We start from the raw sequence: 18104 nt of genomic DNA on the forward strand, positions 1-18104 counted from the left end.
CTATCTTAAGTGGTGTGCTACCTCCTGGTACAAAGTGTTCAGTAACTTTTCCTCTCCCAGATACATCACAGCTTGGCCTCCAGCTCAGCGACTCTTGAGTCAAAGCTCCCAGACAGTTACTACAGATGTGTTTTCCATGGATTACACGGGCATGAATGAGAACCATGTTCTGTAGTTGTAACACTTCACCTGCCTTGCTGTCTTTATTATGTGTTAATTAATTAATTTACAATTAATGAACACTGCTGTTCCCACCACCCTTTACTATTACTAATATATTTTAGTCCAAGCGCAACTTGCATTTATATTACTCTTGTTGCATAAAAAATCATGGGTAAGAGTATTGGCGGGGCAGAGTGGGGGCAGCATAAGTAGCCAGCAGCTATCTGCAGCTATATCCTTGCAGCATTATGCTTCCCCTTCCCCTAGTCTATGCAGCTTCTATAAATGAGAAATATAGTTATGCTGGAAGAATTTTTAAGTTAGTGGACAAGGAGAACAGCGGGTGACCAAAAGTTTTTGTTCATCAATGTCCACCCGTCCTTCCCTGCTCTACAAGAACTGTGGGGCCATAGATCTTCAGCCATTATATGTTTGATCTCCTTCTGCACAGGAAGAAGAAATGTTTCGACCAAACATGTTCTTTCTGCTGTTGCTTCCACCCATTATATTTGAGTCTGGATATTCATTACACAAGGTAAGTGAGACAGTGAAACAAGTGTGAGAAATCATAAGGACACAATTGTGTTTGTGTGTGCTAGTTTATTTTGTAAATAGTATTTTTAAACCAATTTGGGAACAAAAAATGCGTAGTGTTATTCCTGTGTTTGTTTCTTGCATAATTGTACAACTGATTTAAAATAAGGCAATTTTGGGGTGAATGTTCAGCTTTAGATCAGTGCTGTGTCCTTTCCTTGCTTTTACCCCTGTCTCCCGTAATTAAAGCTGCATCTCAAGTAGCACATCTGCTTAACTATTTCAAACGTCGTGCTTCCAACACTACAGAAAAATCTTCAATTTGTGATTTGCAATTAAACTTAATTGGCAGATAAAAACACAGTTCCGGATCTATTCTGAGTTAAGTACTTTTGAATATTATCCATTTTGTACTTGACAGTCAGTTCTTGCTAAGAGAAAACACAATTTTGGCTAAGATCAAGAGCAAGATGTGATGCAATGCCTCATTTTGTCAGCTTGAATCTTGTTTGTCTTTCTTATGGGGACCTTAAATTGGACTCAGTTGGATTTTGAATTTGGTGTTTGCTGCAAGCAGGAAATGGATTTGGGTTTGCCCTGTCTATAAGGAGCATTGGCTTTGTAACTTTAAGGGTGCAGTAAAAAAAAATTTAAAAATGCACAATTGTAGTGAGTTGGTTACTGAGCTTAATTAACCTTGTAGTTTTGTACTTCCATCTGAAGCACTTTGTATTTTGAAATATTGCTGCCTAGATCAAACCTGTGATGTCTAAAGGTTTTTTCATAAATTGCAAACAAAGATGCATGTGAATTAGTTACATTAAAAAGTACAGTACATAGAATTTTATGGAAAAAGAGCACTAGAGGTTGTGTTGTTTTTTTTAAAGATCTCTGCAGTACTTGAAAACTGACTTCCATTTTTGGGTGGTTGCAGCTATTAATCCAAATTATAGAAAATGTTGGAGAGAAATCAAGTGCAGAGAGGACCAAAGTGGGGATGAAAGAGGAGGGTTTCAGTGAAAGAGGTAAGGGTAGAGCTTGAACTTCCCAATATTCAGTTGGAAAATCATAAAGCAAGTTATCACTACATCTGGCAAGTTGCCAGATGTAGATGTTGCCTACATCTGGCAGCCATTCTATAGGTGATGTCACTGAGGGATAGATGAGAAAGGGGGTACCTAATTATCTTCTTTAGCAACTGTGATGGTGAACAAGGAAGTGAACACATTTACTCGATTTGCTGGCTGCACTGGCACAGGCATAACTAGCAGCATGTGAAGACAGTCCACAATAGTGGACTGCAGAAGAGAGACATTGTGAATGATATAGGCACGCAAATCAAGTATTTTGGAGAGACTGAGGAATGAAAAGAAGGTGGATGACATCATACGCAGAGAAGGTGTCGCTTGTGACTTTGGCCAAGTCGTTTTAGTACTCTTAGCAAAGTAGAAACCGAAACTAAGGCATTTGAGAAAAAGTTTGGAAGAATTGGGAAACATTCAGCCTGCTTGGAAAGGAAAGGGAACTTGGTAATGTGGCAATTTTAAACAGTGAGGGATCAGGTTAGACCTTTTGACAAAAAAGTGATGGTGAATATAAAAAGATTAAGTATTAAGTAAGTGCACTAGGCTCCAGGTGGGGCATTTGACTGATCAGGAGTTGAGTGAAACAGGAAATGAGCAAAGATATTCCCCCACACTTTGAAGTGAAAGACAGACAGAATTCAGTTGTAAAGGAAATGGGATGGTGCAAGAGCATAGCTCTGCATATTTGTTTCACAGATCATTTTTTTAATATGGTTTGAAGTAGATATTTCACTGCACTCCCTCCACTCAAGCTTTGGAAATGTGATGTTGAAGTGTTAAATTCATTATAAAATACTCATTCACTTAGGCGCATGCAAATTGGCACAGAGTGCATCAAATTAGAGAGATGAATATGTGGCTCAAAGGTGTGGGAGAAGTGTGTTCTAATTTTTGGTGTACTGGCACCAGTATTGGGAAAAGCGAGGACTTTACCGCTGGGACAGTCAACACCTAAAGCCTGCTGGCACTGCTGTTCTAGCAAGCTGCATAACTACGGAAGTAAAGTGAATTTTAAACAAAATACTGCCGACAGGGGATCAAATTTTGGAAGATATGGCAAGAGTTGAGACATGGCAAAAAAGAAAGCTGCTAATATTATAAATGACCATGTCAGGAAGATGCAGGTAGATAGAAGGAATTGATTTAATTTGGTGTCATGCTCAGCACAGCATTGTGAACCGAAGGGCCTGTTTCTGTGCTGTACTGTTCTATGTACTATGCTTTCAGGTGGTCATAATCACCTTTATTACTAGTCTTAGACCCACTGTGTCCCTCAAATTGAATGTAAAACTCAATCATATTATGAGCACTGCTACCTAGAGACATCTTCACTATGGGATCATTAAACATATCTTGTTGCACAATACCACATATAGTTTAACCTGGTGTCTGGTTGGTGCCAGAAACTACCCAAAATAGTCTATGAATTCCTCACCCAGGTTATGTTTGGCCATCACAAATCCACGAGTACAAATCAGCAGATAATGCTAGCAGTAATAAAAAATTAAAATGACAAACTAAAGGTTTTGTATCTGAATACATATATAATTTGAAACAAAACAGATGAATAGACATTGCTATTAGGAATAAATACATATAATCTGAAAACTTACAAAGACAAGGCTGCAAAAAGACATCGATCAGGGCCTGAATATTGAAACATACAAGGACAGGAAGCTGGGAAAAATTGGAAGGGTGGCTTTTTTCATTAAGGTTGGTGCTAAAACAATAGAGGGTGACCTAAAGTCAGGAAACCAGGATGTGGAAGCAGTTTGGATAGAGATGAAAAATGATAAAGGCAAAAGTCACCTATGGAAGTGGTGTACAGGCCCCTTAACAGTAACCATGGGGATTTTAATCTACATATAAACAGGAGAAACCAGATGGCCAAACATAACCTGGGTGAGGAATTCATAGATTATTTTGGGCAGTTTCTGGCACCAACCTGACACCAGATTAAACTATATGTGGTATTGTGCAACAAGATATGTTTAATGACCTCGTAGTGAAGATGCCTCTAGGTAGCAGTGCTCATAATATGATTGAGGTTTACATTCAATTTGAGGGACATGGTGGGTCTAAGACTCGTAATAAAGGTGATTATGACCACCTGAAAGCATAGAACATACAGTACAGAACAGAAACTGGCCCTTCAGCCCACAATGTTGTACTGAGCACAACACCAAATTTAAATGAATTCTTTCTGCCTGCCCTTGGTTCTTATCCCTCTATTCCTTGTATAGTCATGTGCTTATCTAAAAGCCCCTTAAACACTCCTATCATATATCTGCCTGCACCACTACCCCCTGGCAGCATGTTCCAGACACATATCACTCTGTGTATAAAAGTTGCCCCTCACATCTCCTTTGAACTCTCTCTCTCCCCCCCCCACCCCCCACCCCACCACCACCCCTCACCTTAAGTGCATGCCCCCTAGTATTTCAACTCTGGGGGAAAAAGGTTCTGACTGTCAACCTATCTATGCTCTCATAATTCTGTAGCCTTCTAACAGGTCTCCCCTCTGTCTCTGCTGCTCCAGAGAAAACAACCCTAGTTTGTCCAGCCTTTCCTTAAAGCTCATAGCCTCTGAGCCTCTAATCTAGGCAGCATTCTGATAAACCTCTTCCCACTCTTTACAAAGCTTCCACGTCCTTCCTGTGATATCAGAATTGAAAGCAATATTCTGCAGCCTAACCAAAATTTTATAAAGCTGCAACATGACATCCTGACTTCTGTACTCAATGCTCCAGTCAATAAAGGCAAACATGTCATACACCTTCTTTACTACACTATCTACTTTCAGAGAGCTATGGACTTGAACCTCACGATCCACACTGTTCAGCATCCTGTTATTCTACAGTTAGCTTTTAACATTTGATCTCTCAAAGTACAGCATTTCAAACTTTCCCAGATTAAACACCATCTGCCATTTCTCTGCCCATTATAAGACCATAAGACACAGGAGCAGAATTAGACCAATCGACCCATCAAGTCTGCTCCGCCATTCAGTCGTGGCTGACATTTTTCTTATCCCCATTCTCCTGCCGTCTCCCCATAGCCCCTGATCCCCTTATTAATCAATAACCTCTGTCTTAAAGACACTAATGACCTGATCTCCACAGCCTTCTGTGGCAGAGTTCCACAGATTCACTGCTGTCTGGCTGAGGAAATTCCTGTTCATCTCTGTTTTAAAGGATTGTCCCTTTAGCCTGAGGTTGTGCCCTCTGGTTCTAGTTTTTCCTACTAGTGGAAACATCCTCTCCATGTCCACTCTATCCAGGCCCCTCGGTATCCTGTAAGTTTCAATACGATCCCCCCTCACTCCCATCCCTCTGAACTCCAATGAGTACAGATCCAGAATCCTCAACCATTCCTCATATGACAAGCTCTGCAACATCATATCTACAACTGATCAATATCCAGTTGTATCCTTTGACAACTTCTACACTATCCACAACTAGCAAGAAATGTAAAGAAATATAGTAAGGGGTTCTATAGATATTTTAAAAAGAAAGTTAACAAGGAGCATTGGTCCTATAGGAAGTCACTCTGGGGAACTAATAATAGAAAATAAGGAGATGATAGATGAATTAAACAGGTATATAAAGGATACAAATAATATCCAACAAATAGCTGTAAATCAGGAAATGGAAGAGAAGGAGAGACCCAAGAAAATTGTGCAATCATCAGGAAGTGTTACTGAGCAAATTGTTGGAGCTGCAAGCTGACAAGTCCATGGGTGCTGAAGGATTTCATCCTAGGAACTTAAAACAGTGGATAGGGAGATAATTGAGTTTGTTTTAATTTTCAAATTCCCTATGTTTAGGGCAAGTGACTTTAGATTGGAAAATAGTGAATATAACTACTTTTACTTAAAAAGGGAGGGAAACGAAGTGGGAAACTATAGGCCTGCATAACATCTGTCATTGGGAAAATTTAAAAAAAGTGTTAGAGTCACATTAAGGAAGGGCACTTGGGAAAAAAAAATCCAAGAAATTGGGCAGAGTTGGCATGGTTTTGTGAAAGGGGAATCATGTTAACCAATTTATCAGAGTTGTTTGAAGAAGTCACGTGCTGCGGCTAAATAAAACCAGTGGATACACTTTCCAGAAGGCATTTGACAAAGTGCCACTTCAAAGATTATTGTGATGTTAAGATTACAATTGATGTTAGGGTATTCCAAATTCCAGAAAGGAAGTTTGAAATGCCTGCTCTCAACCATATTTTGCAATTTGGTATAATGAAAAATGTGAAGATCAGTAAGGGATATCCCTAATCTTTTTGTGGTGGTTTTAAACAAAATAAACGTTTATTAAACAATGAAACACAAAGTCAACCAGAAATGCACTTAACTACCTTGTTGGCTATACACAGTGGATGGAATTCTCCCAAAAAAAATTCTAAGGGCTGAATTCAAATAAAAACTGGAGTAAATCCCAGTGCTGTTTTCAGCAGGATTTTCAAAATGAATCTCCCACGTCTTGTGTCACAGAGCACAAACGTGAATCAGATTGGAAAGCTGGGGCAAGGCCTATTTCCACTGGAGAGCTGGCAACATAGCGCTCAATGGGCCACTGCACATGCGACGGTCTGTCAACATTGAGATGGGTGCATGTTCAGGGGCGCACGCTTAGTAGCCCTTCACTGATGGCCAGCCCTGTGACTCCTGCAATGCTGTTCCTCTGATCCCCTCAACCTCCTGATAGTGGTTCTCCAGGCCAGCTCTGATCTCCTGATTTGGTCCCCCCGCCCCTCACCCCGATGGACAGCCTTGGTCATTGTCCTCCCTCCCTCCACACCGATCCCGACTGCAGAATGGCAGTGAGTCCGTTCCTCCACCACCCCCCCCCCCCCCCCCCCCCACCCCAACAATCCCCTTGACACTGCTTGATGCTCGGTGGACATTGCCACTTTGCTTCTTGGGCAGTGTCAGGGGCCCGGCTGCACTGTCAAGCTGGAAATACCAAGGGGGCACACCCCCTCTTGCCCCGACCACCGGGGGGCTTCATGGCACTCCCCCTTCACTCTAACAGGGTTGGGCCACCAGCATCCTGCTATTTGGAAGCTGTTGTAAACCCCACTGGAGTTAAATAATCCTGCCAGGGATGGAGGTGCTGGTGGGCCCAAAGACTTCAGTCCTGGGTCCACTAATTGGATGCAAAGCCTGATTTAAAGAAGTTATTCAGCTCTGCGTCGATTTGTCGAGCGGAACTGGTGATGCTGGAAATCTGGCAGCTGGAGACATGGGGAGACTCTGGCACCCAGTGCGAAGCCCACTACGTAGCCTTCACTGATGTCTCCCAGCCCACTATGCTAAATTGGGAGAACCCCCCCAGTATCTTTAAATTTACCCAGTTCCAAATCCCTCCAAATTTTCCTCATGCAACATCCCATAAGTTTTAAAACAAAGGCGAAATCCAGCAATAGTACCGTATCCGGCAATTGCATGTTTTGGGGTTGCTTCTGACTTGGGCTGGGACCAGAAGACATAGGAGCAGAAATAGGCCATTCTGCCCATCCAGTCAGCTCCACCATTCAATGAATTCATGATTGATTTGATATGATAATCCTTAGCTCCACTTTTCTGCCTTATTCCCGTAACCCTTGATTCCCTTACTGATTAACAATCTGTCTATCCCAGCCTTAAATGATCCAGTCTCTACAGTATTCTGCGGTAAAGAATTCCATGGATTTGCTACCTTCAGAAGAAATTCCTCTTCTGTCTTAAATGGTGATCTTACTCTGAGATTATGCCCAGTGGTCCTTGACTCTCCCACAAGGGGCAACAATTTCTCAGCATTTGCCTTGTTGAGCCCCCTGAGGGCTTCTATGTCTCAATAAGGTCACCTCTCATTCATTCTAAACTCTGAGTACAGGCCCAACCTACTTGATCTGTTCTCAGAAGAAATTCTCCCCATTCCAGGGATCAACTTAGTGAACCTTCTCTGACTGCCTCCAATGCCAGTATATCTGCTCTTGGACAAGGGGACCAAAACTGCACAGCATGCCAGATGTGATCTAACTTGTGCTTTCTGTAGTTTTAGCAAGACTTCCCGGGGTTTATATTCCATTCCCTTTGAAATAAAGGCCAAACAAGAAACAACAGCTCATTTCTCAGATGAGCTTTTCTCCAGGCCCAGCTTTTGGGAATTGACTTAGCTTCCTGCTTTGGGCGGTATTCTTACAGCTAGCTTGCATAGCTTGAACTTGTCCCTGAAATATGGGTTTCCCTTTTGATCTCTTATCTGAACCAACCTTAGAAGTCACGTTCATTTTGAAGTTCACCTTTTAGAATGCAATTGTGAAATTTGTACATCACCACTTCCTTTGAACTTCTTTACTTACACCTTTCGACATTATATTCACCATTGTTACCAACTTGCCTCGAGTAAAAATCCATTTATAATGTGGCTAGGCTTAACAATATATCAAAACATTAGTTCCGCTAACCCAGCCAACCCATCTCTGTTACAGTTTTCATTTTTAAATACTTTTTTTTTAAATATGCAACCAACAGAATACCTCCCAATTCCTGGATTATCTTGGTTTTCACTTTAACACAATTCCCTGACTGCAAAGTAATAAAAGCTTATGGTGTAGAGGGCAACATTTTGGCATAGATAGAAGATTGGCCAGCTAATAGGAAGCAACGCATAGGCATAAATGGGTCATTTTCTGATTGGCAGGATATAATGAGTGGTGTGCCATAGGGATCAGTGCTGGGGCTTGAACTTCATCTCATTTATAGGATCTTATTATATGGCAGAGCCGGCTTCTGAAGGGCCAAGTGGTCTGTCTCCTGGTTCTCCTAATTGTGTATCTTTGCACTGTGTCTCAACTAGTGGCTTGATGTTATAAATATCAAAATGTAAAGCCCTTAATTTATTCGGTTGCAATTTCATGTGAGGGTTGGGAGAAGTGGGAGAGTAGGAATTGGACACAGTCTGATTTTGCTGTTGTTCCCAATTTGGAAACCTTGCCGATATTTGCAGTTTCATCTTACCAGACAAGTAAAGGTTTATTTTTAAATGTTTCTAATTCAATGTTTTCCATATTAGATTTGCTGCAAAATGCAACAAATCCCCAAAATTTAGTGTGGTGATCATTATTTCACATAATCAAGCAGAAAAGGCTAGCAAATATTTAATACAGATTGTTCCAATTATCATTCATTGCAATCATTGTAGTCAGCGTTGTCTCTTGTATGGATAAAGAAAGGATACAAAGATCTCAGGATACAGTCATGAGCACATGGCCCCATGTTGCACATCCTCCTCCACAGGCTAACAGAGAACTGCTCCCAGGAGCCCTTGTGGGGTAATATACGACCAACCAGCGCCTAACTCAAGATCTCAGGACATCCAAGAATTGAAAGTATAACCCAGAAGAAGAGGAACCTCAGGATACCACCGTCGGTACAGGATGTGGTGCGCCAGCATACACTCTTTTTATGTATAGGAATCAGTAAGCCAAGGATTCAAACACCTTGCCTAAGCTCACAACACAAAAACCTCCCCCCTCTGCAGCCATATCAGAGGCACTGATTAGGCTCCTTATCACTGGAAAATTTTAACCACTTTCCTCCAAGGAAACCCTATTAACAAGGAGAAGAATCATCATCAAGACACCCATCAACAGGGTGGAACCTCCCCCTCCCTCCCAGGAAGATAATGGAAACCCTTTGATTAATTATAACAAATCGGAGCCTATACCTATGCAGATGAAGAAAGCAAGCCCCAGAGAGAGACGAACATCAGAATTATCTGAAAGGTGTCAGACATAGATTTAATGCAAATAATTTTGCAGAAAGGATACCAGAAACAGAGACTCATGTGGAACAGGTCACTGCACTCACCCCACATACCCAGGGGAGCCCAAACTTCGAAGCCAGACAGACTGGAATTCTCAATATATACCACTTGGAGGAGGCAGCCTAATTGCCACCTGAAGAAAGAATCCCAACAATGCTGAATTGAAGCTTCCAGACTCGCACAAAATTGAAGATTAACAATGAACTGCAGGCTAATATAACCATCCACCGAGTTTGAAAAAATGATGAGATTACTGAGAAACATCCAGGATCCATCTGGAGTTTCATCAAAGCCTCTGCACCTCCACCATGTTGTTGCCGAATCCAAAGCTAAGAAAATTCTAAACCCCTAAAGGTGGCAAGGACCCGTGTCCAGCCTCCTCCAGTCCTTCCCGACGAGCACCAACGACAAGGTAAGATCAGAGGTTGGCAACTTTGATCGACTCTAAGCTTCAAAGACCGGATACAATGTACTTCTTTGAATTCGATGTCTAGCCCTCAATTTGAGATTCTGAAAGCAGCCAGTTCTCAAATTCGTCTAGGGATTCATCCCCAGCCCTCCTCCGGATGCTCCTTCCCTGACCCCATCTCACCAAGTATGACACCATGCAACAGGATTTCAAGAACTGAAGTTGAGCTTTCACTGAGGAAGCTGCCTTCTTCATTGGTAGGATTGTTTTCTCTGCTTCATCCATTCACTTTAGATATCTTGCAGCTCATCAATGAGCACCAAAGATTTGTGCCAGGGGATCCAAGAGCATTGTCCACACCTTCAGTAACAAGGTTGTTGTAGTGGGAGCTATGTTGATTGGGACAAATTTGTAAGGAGCATTTAGCAGGGCTTCTTGAAACAGTACATAGTTCAACTCGGGAAGGGATCATAGTGGACCTGGTATTGGGGAATGAGCCCAGCCAAGTGGGCGATGTTTCAGTAGGAGAGCAGTTTGGGAACAGTAACCACAACTCGGTGAGTGTTCAAGTACTGATGGATAAGTGTAATCCTCATATTAAGGTGCTAAATTGGGAGAAGGCTAATTATAACAATATTAGGCAGGAACTGAAAAATGTAGATTGGGGGCAGATATTTGAGTGCAAATCCACACCTGACATGTGGGAGATTTTCAAGTGTAAGTTGATAGGGATTCAGGACTGGCACATTCCTGTGAGGATGAAGGATAAGTATGGCAAGTTTTGGGAACCTTGGACATGAGAGAGTTTGTGAGTCTAATCAAAGAGAAAAAGGAAGCATTTGTCAAAGCTAGGAGGTTGGGAACACCATGAAGCAAGTGTGGAATGCAAGGAAAGTAGAAAGAAACTTAAGCAAGGAGTAAGGAGGGCTAAAGAGCAAGAGGGTAGCTGGGAAGAGGGTTCACCCACTCGAGGACAAGGGAGGGAATCTATGCGAGGAGCCAGAGGAAATGAGCGAGGTATTATATTAGTACCTTGCATCAGTATTCATCAGACAGAAAGATTTGGTGGATGATGAGTCTGGGAAAGGGTGTGTAGATAGTTTGAATCATGCTGAAATCAAAAAGGAGGTATTGGTGTTCTTGAGAAACATTAAGGTAGACAAGTCCCTGGGGCCTGATGGGATATACCCCAGAATACAGAGGGGCAAGGGAGGAAATTGCTGGGGCCCTGAGAGAAGTCTTTGTATCCTCTTTGGCTACAGGGGAGGTCCCAGAGGATTGGTGATTAGCCAATGTTGTTCCTTTGTTTAAGAAGGATGGCAAGAATAATCCAGGAAAGGCTGGTGAGCCTTACATCAGTGGTAGGGAAATTATTAGAGAAGATTCTTCAAGACAGGATTTACTCCCATCTGGAAATAAGTGGACATATTCGTGAGAGGCAGTACGGTTTTATAAAGAGAAGGTTGTGTCTCACAAACTTGATCGGGTTTTTTGAGGAAGTGACAAAAATGATTGAGGGTAGGGCAGTGGATGTTGTCTACATGGACTTCAGTAAGGCCTTTGACAAGACTGGTGACTTTGACAAGACTGGAGAAGTCGCATGGTATCAGAGGTGAGCTGGATACAAAACTGGCTCGGCCAAAGAAGACAGAAGGTAGCAGTGGAAGGGTATGTTTCTGAATTAAGGGCTGTGACAAGCGGCATTCCTTAGGGATCAGTGCTGGGACCTTTGCTGTTTATATAAATAATTTGAAGGAAAATGTAACTGGTTTGATTAGTAAATTTGCAGATGACACAAAGATTGGTGGATTGCAGATAGCGACGAGGACCATAAAGGATACAGCAGGATATAGATCAGTTAGAGACTTGGGTGGAGAGATAGCAGATGGAGTTTAATCCAGACAAATGTGAAGTAATGCATTTTGGAAGGTCCAATACAGATAGGAAATATACACTAAATGGCAGAACCCTTAAGAATATTGATAGGCAGAGGCATCTGAGTGCACAGGTACACAGGCTACTAAAAATGGCAATGCAGGTGGAGAAGGTAGTCAAGAAGGCATGTGGCATGCTTGCCTTCAGCAGTCAGGGGGTTGAGTTTAAAAATTGGCAAGTCATGTTGCAGCTTTATAAAACCTTAGTTAGGCCACACTTGGAATATAGTGTTCAATTCTGGTCGCCATACTACCAGAAGGATGTGGAGGCTTTAGATAGGGTACCTGGTCTGGAGGGCATTAATTATGAAGAGAGGTTGGAGAAACTTGGTTTGATCTTACTGGAACAATGGAGGTTGAGGGGTGACCTGATGAAAGTCTACAAAATTATGAGAGACATGGACAGAGTGGATAGTCAAAAGTTTGTCCCCAGGGTGGAAGAGTCAATTACTAGAGGGCACGGGTTTAAAGTGCGAGGGGCAAGATTTAAAGGAGATGCACAAGGCACATTTTTCCTTTAGAGGGTGGTGGGTGCCTGGAACTTGTTGCTGGGGGAGGTAGTGGAAGCGGATATGGTAGTGAGTTTTACGGGACGTCTTGACAAATACATGAATAGGATGGAAATAGAGGGATATGGTTCCCGGAAGGGTAGGGGGTTTTAATTAAGTCAGGCAGTATGGTTGGTGCAGACTTGGAGAGCCAAAGGACCTGTTCCTATGCTGTAATTTTCTTTTTCTTTGTTCATTCATAATGGCGGCCATCATCTCGACACAATAGCATTGGCCTAGTGGCACAGCATTTCGCAGTACTGCCTCATAGCTTGGGTTCAATTCTGGCCTTGAATGACTGTGGAGTTTGTACGTTCTCCCTGTGCCTGTGTGGGATTTCTCCGCGTGCTCTGGTTTCCAGCCAGTCTGAAAGATGCGCCAGTTAGGCGGACTGGCCGTGCTAAACTATCCTGTCGTGCTCCAAGATATGAGGGAATTAGTGGGGTAAATTTGTTACGGTGATAGGGCCTGGATAAGATGCTCTGTCAGACTTAGTACACAGCCGTTGGGCCAGATGAATACCTCCTATGCTGTAGGGATTCTGAGTCTATGATAGGCCCACTCACCATCAAGACTGCCACTGCGAACTAAGTCCTGCCCATCTCTGAGCATCTTGATCAAAAAAGGATTTTCTTGACATAACTCTGTTTCCCTTCACCAAACTTCAGTGACGATCTTCCAGGATGATAGCACAGATTATACACATCAGAATCGAGTAATTGTGGACTGTGCATCAGGATAAAAAACGGATTAAAAGATGAGTAGCACTGGAGCTCGTGAGAACGCAACCACTTCTGCACTTAGATTACGTGTTTCTTCCCCCCGCCCCCCCGCATTATTTGTATAACTTGTTGCATTCTGTAGCTCATAAACATGGCTAATTGTGCTTTGACATCATTCCCTCAAAGTCCAACACCATCCTGACTTTGAATTATATCATCATTGCTTTACTGTTACTGGGTGAAAGTCCTTGAAAATCCCTTCCTACCAGTACTGTGGGTGTTCCAACAATACAGGACCACAGCGACTCGAAGGTGGCTCACCACCACCTTCTGAAGGGCAATTGGGTTTGGGTAATAAATGCTGGCATTGCTAGCAACTCCCATATCTCGTGAAAAGATGGAATCTATGTTTTATTGGTCATTGTTTTCATTTTCAGGGCAACTTCTTCCAAAATATTGGCTCCATTACCCTCTTTGCAGTATTTGGCACAGCAATATCTGCTTTCATTGTAGGTGGTGGAGTGTACTTTCTCGGTAAGGTGAGTGTTGACTGCAATAACTTACAACCTTGATTAAATCTTAATTTTCTGCTTGAATTTATGCTTGTGGGAGAAATTCAGAGCATCATGTGAATGCACAGACATGTACATGACTCATGACCTGCGCGTGTGCTTAGAAATTATAAACTCAGAATTGAAAGGAAACTCAAATATAAAAATATATGTGGCTAGACTGATGTGAACTGTGGTTAAAAGAATACTACATCATCATCCCTAATTTACTGAAACCATTGTTTAGACTTTATAGATTGATATAACACTGCTTCAGCAAAAGAGTATAATGGGATATTTCTGATGATATGTTCTGGCTGTGGATGTCTATGCTTGGCACATGAATGGTGGAAGCTTTGTGCAAATTATGTAGCAGAATCATGTCGCCTGTTTTTTACAGCTAGGATATGTTGGTTTCACATGAGGTGCATGCACTCTGACACAGATCAGTTTCATTAAGGCTTTGAAAAATGCAGCCAGCTTCTTTCTAGTTGTCTCATTGACATCAATCACTGCATATATTAGCTGACTGAAGTGCTTTTTTGTTACCAGAACTAATGACTTGTTCACTTTTTCCATGAAAATCAGCAGGTGATGGCACTGCAGTTTTTCAATCTGTGCTTCCAACAGTGCAAGGCCTCATTAGTGGAACCATGTTACAATGAGGTACCTTCAACAGTATGGTATCCCTAAAAGAAAGGAATGAGCTCTGTTAGTTACATGAACCTGTACCCTATCAGCACCACATTATTGGGGTGCTGGACCAGAAGTGCAAGTTATTTTAGGAAACCAGACTAAACCCCAACATTTTTTTTAGCATAAACGTGAGGGTTGGATGTATCTCTCCAGGCGTGATTCCACTGACAAAGTATGGATTTTCTATAGTAAAAATAATTTTATTTAATAACAAAGTTTAAATATAACTCTAGGAAACTAATCAGCTTAACCATTAACAGTTAAAGAATATTTACAAATGAAAGTAAGCAGCTTTACTTTCTAGCTTATGACTGTTCCAGTTCCAAATAAACCCCATTCATGCAAAGATCAAAACCACTTTTAAATAAATAGCTAGCAAACTCAGGCATATTTGCTATAAATTGTGTTAAGAATCTTGAAGCTTTCAAAGAGAGATTTTGTGGAGAGAGAGCGAATTCTCGGGAACAACCTGCAAGTCCCTCTGACTTCAGCAGAACTCCAACAGCAAATGCTTAACTTTTCTCTCTGCTATAGCCCAGCTCTGCACATTAACCACATTATCACATGACCGTGTCAATTAACTTAATCCACAGGAAATTGACATCTATAAACAAACATCCATTGCTGTATCCTAAGTAAACACTATATGGCCAAAATGAGTAATTATCCTGCTCTTCCAGCATCTGAGCAGCATTCCCCCCAAACACCCTGACTATCTATAGAATAGGGTGGCACAATGGTTAGCACTGCTGCCTCTGAGTCAGAGAACGAAGTTCGATTCCTGGTTTGGGTCACTGTCTGTTCTGCGTGTTCTCCCTCTGTATGCGTGGGTTTCCTCCGAGCGCTCCAGTTTCCTCCCACAGTCTGAAAATGTGCTGGTTAGGTGCATAAGTCATGCTAAATTCTCCGTCAGTGTACCTGAAGAGGCACCGGAGTGTGGCGACTACGGGATTTTCACAGTAACTTCTTTGTAGTGTTAATGTAAGCCTACTTCTGACACTAATAAATAAAGTAAAGCTGAGTTGTTAGAAGTTACTGTAATATACTTATTCTGCAACAGTCAACAATGTAATCATGATTTCATGAAATATCTAGATGAACCAAATGGATATTTTGGAAGTATTAGAATTTTTCAGTCTGTTGTTAATACACCGTAAACCTGTTAAAATAAAAATGCTGCTACTTGGATAGGTCAGAATGTATGCTATTGTAGGTCTCCACTAGACTTTCCAAAGTAATAATGTTATACAGCCCAATTATATTTTGGAAGGGGAGACACCATGCTACAGTTAGAAGAGGAGGCTTAGACATACCCTGAAGAGGGCAATGGGAATGCATCTGAGGCTGAAGAGGGCGTTGCGGTTGCAACAAGGCAGATAAATCCAGCAATGTCCACTTTCCATTATAAGTCAGTCATCTCAGTTCAAATATGGCTGAAAAAATGCTCCCCACGAACTGGCGATTATCGTCTAATTTGATCTTGACTAACATGCTATCTATTCACCTTCTACAAAAATTCTGCACTGTACCTAGTGCAAGGTATGTTGCATTGATATGGTACCTTTCACATCTTCAAGATGTTACTAAGTGCTTCACAAGTTGATGGCACATTTCTGAAGTGTAGCAACTATTGTATTGTAGGTCAATGGGGCATGCAACTTGCACACCTTAAAGTCCCACAAGCAACCATGAGATAAAATGCAAATTAATATGACTTGGTGGTTATTGGTGTTTGAGGATAGGTTGCTGGTCAGGACGCTAGCAGAACTCAGCTGGTCTTTTTTGAGTAGGCCTCTGGAATATTCCATTTGTCAACCTGGTTGATCAGAATGCCAGTGGAGTCCTGTATGATCTTAAGTGTTGATTAAGATTATATATACTAAGGTTGTCGACTGAAAATTGAGTCAGAAGTAAATGCCAACACTAAGCCAAGCCGGCTCTTGTCTCAATCATTCTTGACAGTGGACACTTAAATAACAATTTTAGTCCTTGTCTTGCAGCATTGCTTTCTGCGAATTTAACCTCTTGATAGCTATGTTTAGCTTTAATATAAATAATATCAATTATCTTGCTATGGCAAAATAGTCACAAAACTTTGATTTTTAGAAAAAGAAGTATACTTCTGATCTTTTATTTCACTTCCCTCTCGTTTTAGGCTGAAGTTATCTATAAACTCACAGTGACAGACAGGTAATTATTTTGCACATTATCATTCTGTAAATGGATCATTTTACACTTGATCGAATAATGTTTGAATTTGTGCATTTGGCATTTTAAATCATTTTCAGGCCCTAATATTGCCAACTTGAGTGCTGTCAGAAATGAGCGTGTTCAATCACTATAACATAACCTCTTTTCAAGAGGTGAGATGTGATGATGGGAGTTATTCATTAATCTGAAGATGTTTCTGGAGAATTTAAAAACACATTCAAGAGCTTTCACAATTTTTATTAATCACAATAAAATTAATCATTTTATTAATCATAACTTTCTGTGGGTTTTGACAGAGACCAGTACATTTTTAAAGAAGGATTTAAAAATGCCTAGTGACCAACACTAAGGAATCACATAGCAAGGTTTCACATCGTAAGACTTTTAATGAAACAAACCAATTTAAAATCCATTTCATAAAGTATTAATGAGTATATAATCAGTACCATAAAATGCCCCAAAAAAGATACCCCCAGTAACTAGTTAACACAACCATATATTACTTTAAAGCACATTCTGAGCAGACGAGTGGTCTTATATTTAAAGTCCCACTATGTATGCCCGCTATTCAACAGGCTCTCCTCTCTGCTGTACCAGGATGAATTTTCAATGTCCTCTTCATTCAATTTTCTGAGCAATTTTGAATGGGCTTCCAGTAGCAAGGCACCCACTGGTGAAAATATGACTATCTTATAAAGTCCAGTAGTCATAACGTTTCATAGATTATGTAGAAAGTTTTAAGCTTTTCGTGGATGATTCTGAGAGGATACCACATCAAAGACTACAGACTTTTTTACTGTAAAAATGTTACAATTGAGTGAGATCTTCATCTTTTTCTATTGGAATACAGGCTTTCCAATTGGCATTATTGGTTAATATTTTCCCTCTCTAAGGGCATTGAGTTCCATTGTATGCAATATTCAGATAGATAACGACGTGCAGATTAGTGGTCAGAGTGGGAATACGTAATCCACAATAACTCAGCACATCAAACAATGCATTTGCAATTAAGAAAGGCTCAGTTATTTGTTAGAAAGTTTTAGATGCTTTTCATTCAGAGTTATGATGGTATCTCATGGCCTGTTATTCTTTGTGCTTGTCGAAACGCAAGTAAAATGAACAGTTAACAATTAGATAAATCATGTGAAGTGTTTTCCTTGAATTTGTTGTTGCTAACAAATTGTGCTTTTGCACTGTTTGGTGTTATCAAGGGTATTTTGTTTGGGAATAAAACTGCAGTCTTACAAAATAGCCTGTAGTAAATTGGGTAATAAAATGCATACTAACTAGCCACAATCCATATGTACAGATTACTCTTGATTTTGCACATGAATAAACATCCATCAGCAAACTTTGTTTACTGTTTGCATAGGATGATTAACATTTTGTGTTAGCTGCTCAACCTGATTTTGAAGCTGGGCCTAGTTGACCACCATGGTTA

General features: G+C 41.1%; 1 protein-coding gene across 1 annotated transcript in view; it reads left to right on the plus strand.

Annotated features, from left to right (window-relative positions):
* The window catches only part of slc9a8 (solute carrier family 9 member 8), a 64494-nt gene that overhangs the window by 16334 nt on the left and 30056 nt on the right, over positions 1-18104 (plus strand). The window contains exons 5-7 of the mRNA XM_080205222.1: positions 614-697; positions 13643-13744; positions 16608-16642. Of these exons, the coding sequence (XP_080061348.1) occupies positions 614-697; positions 13643-13744; positions 16608-16642 (221 nt within the window). The remainder of the gene's footprint in view (positions 1-613; positions 698-13642; positions 13745-16607; positions 16643-18104) is intronic.

This window comes from Carcharhinus amblyrhynchos, chromosome 16 (genome assembly GCF_965287045.1).
Source record: "Carcharhinus amblyrhynchos chromosome 16, sCarAmb.v2.hapA, whole genome shotgun sequence".
Taxonomy (NCBI): Eukaryota; Metazoa; Chordata; class Chondrichthyes; order Carcharhiniformes; family Carcharhinidae; genus Carcharhinus; species Carcharhinus amblyrhynchos.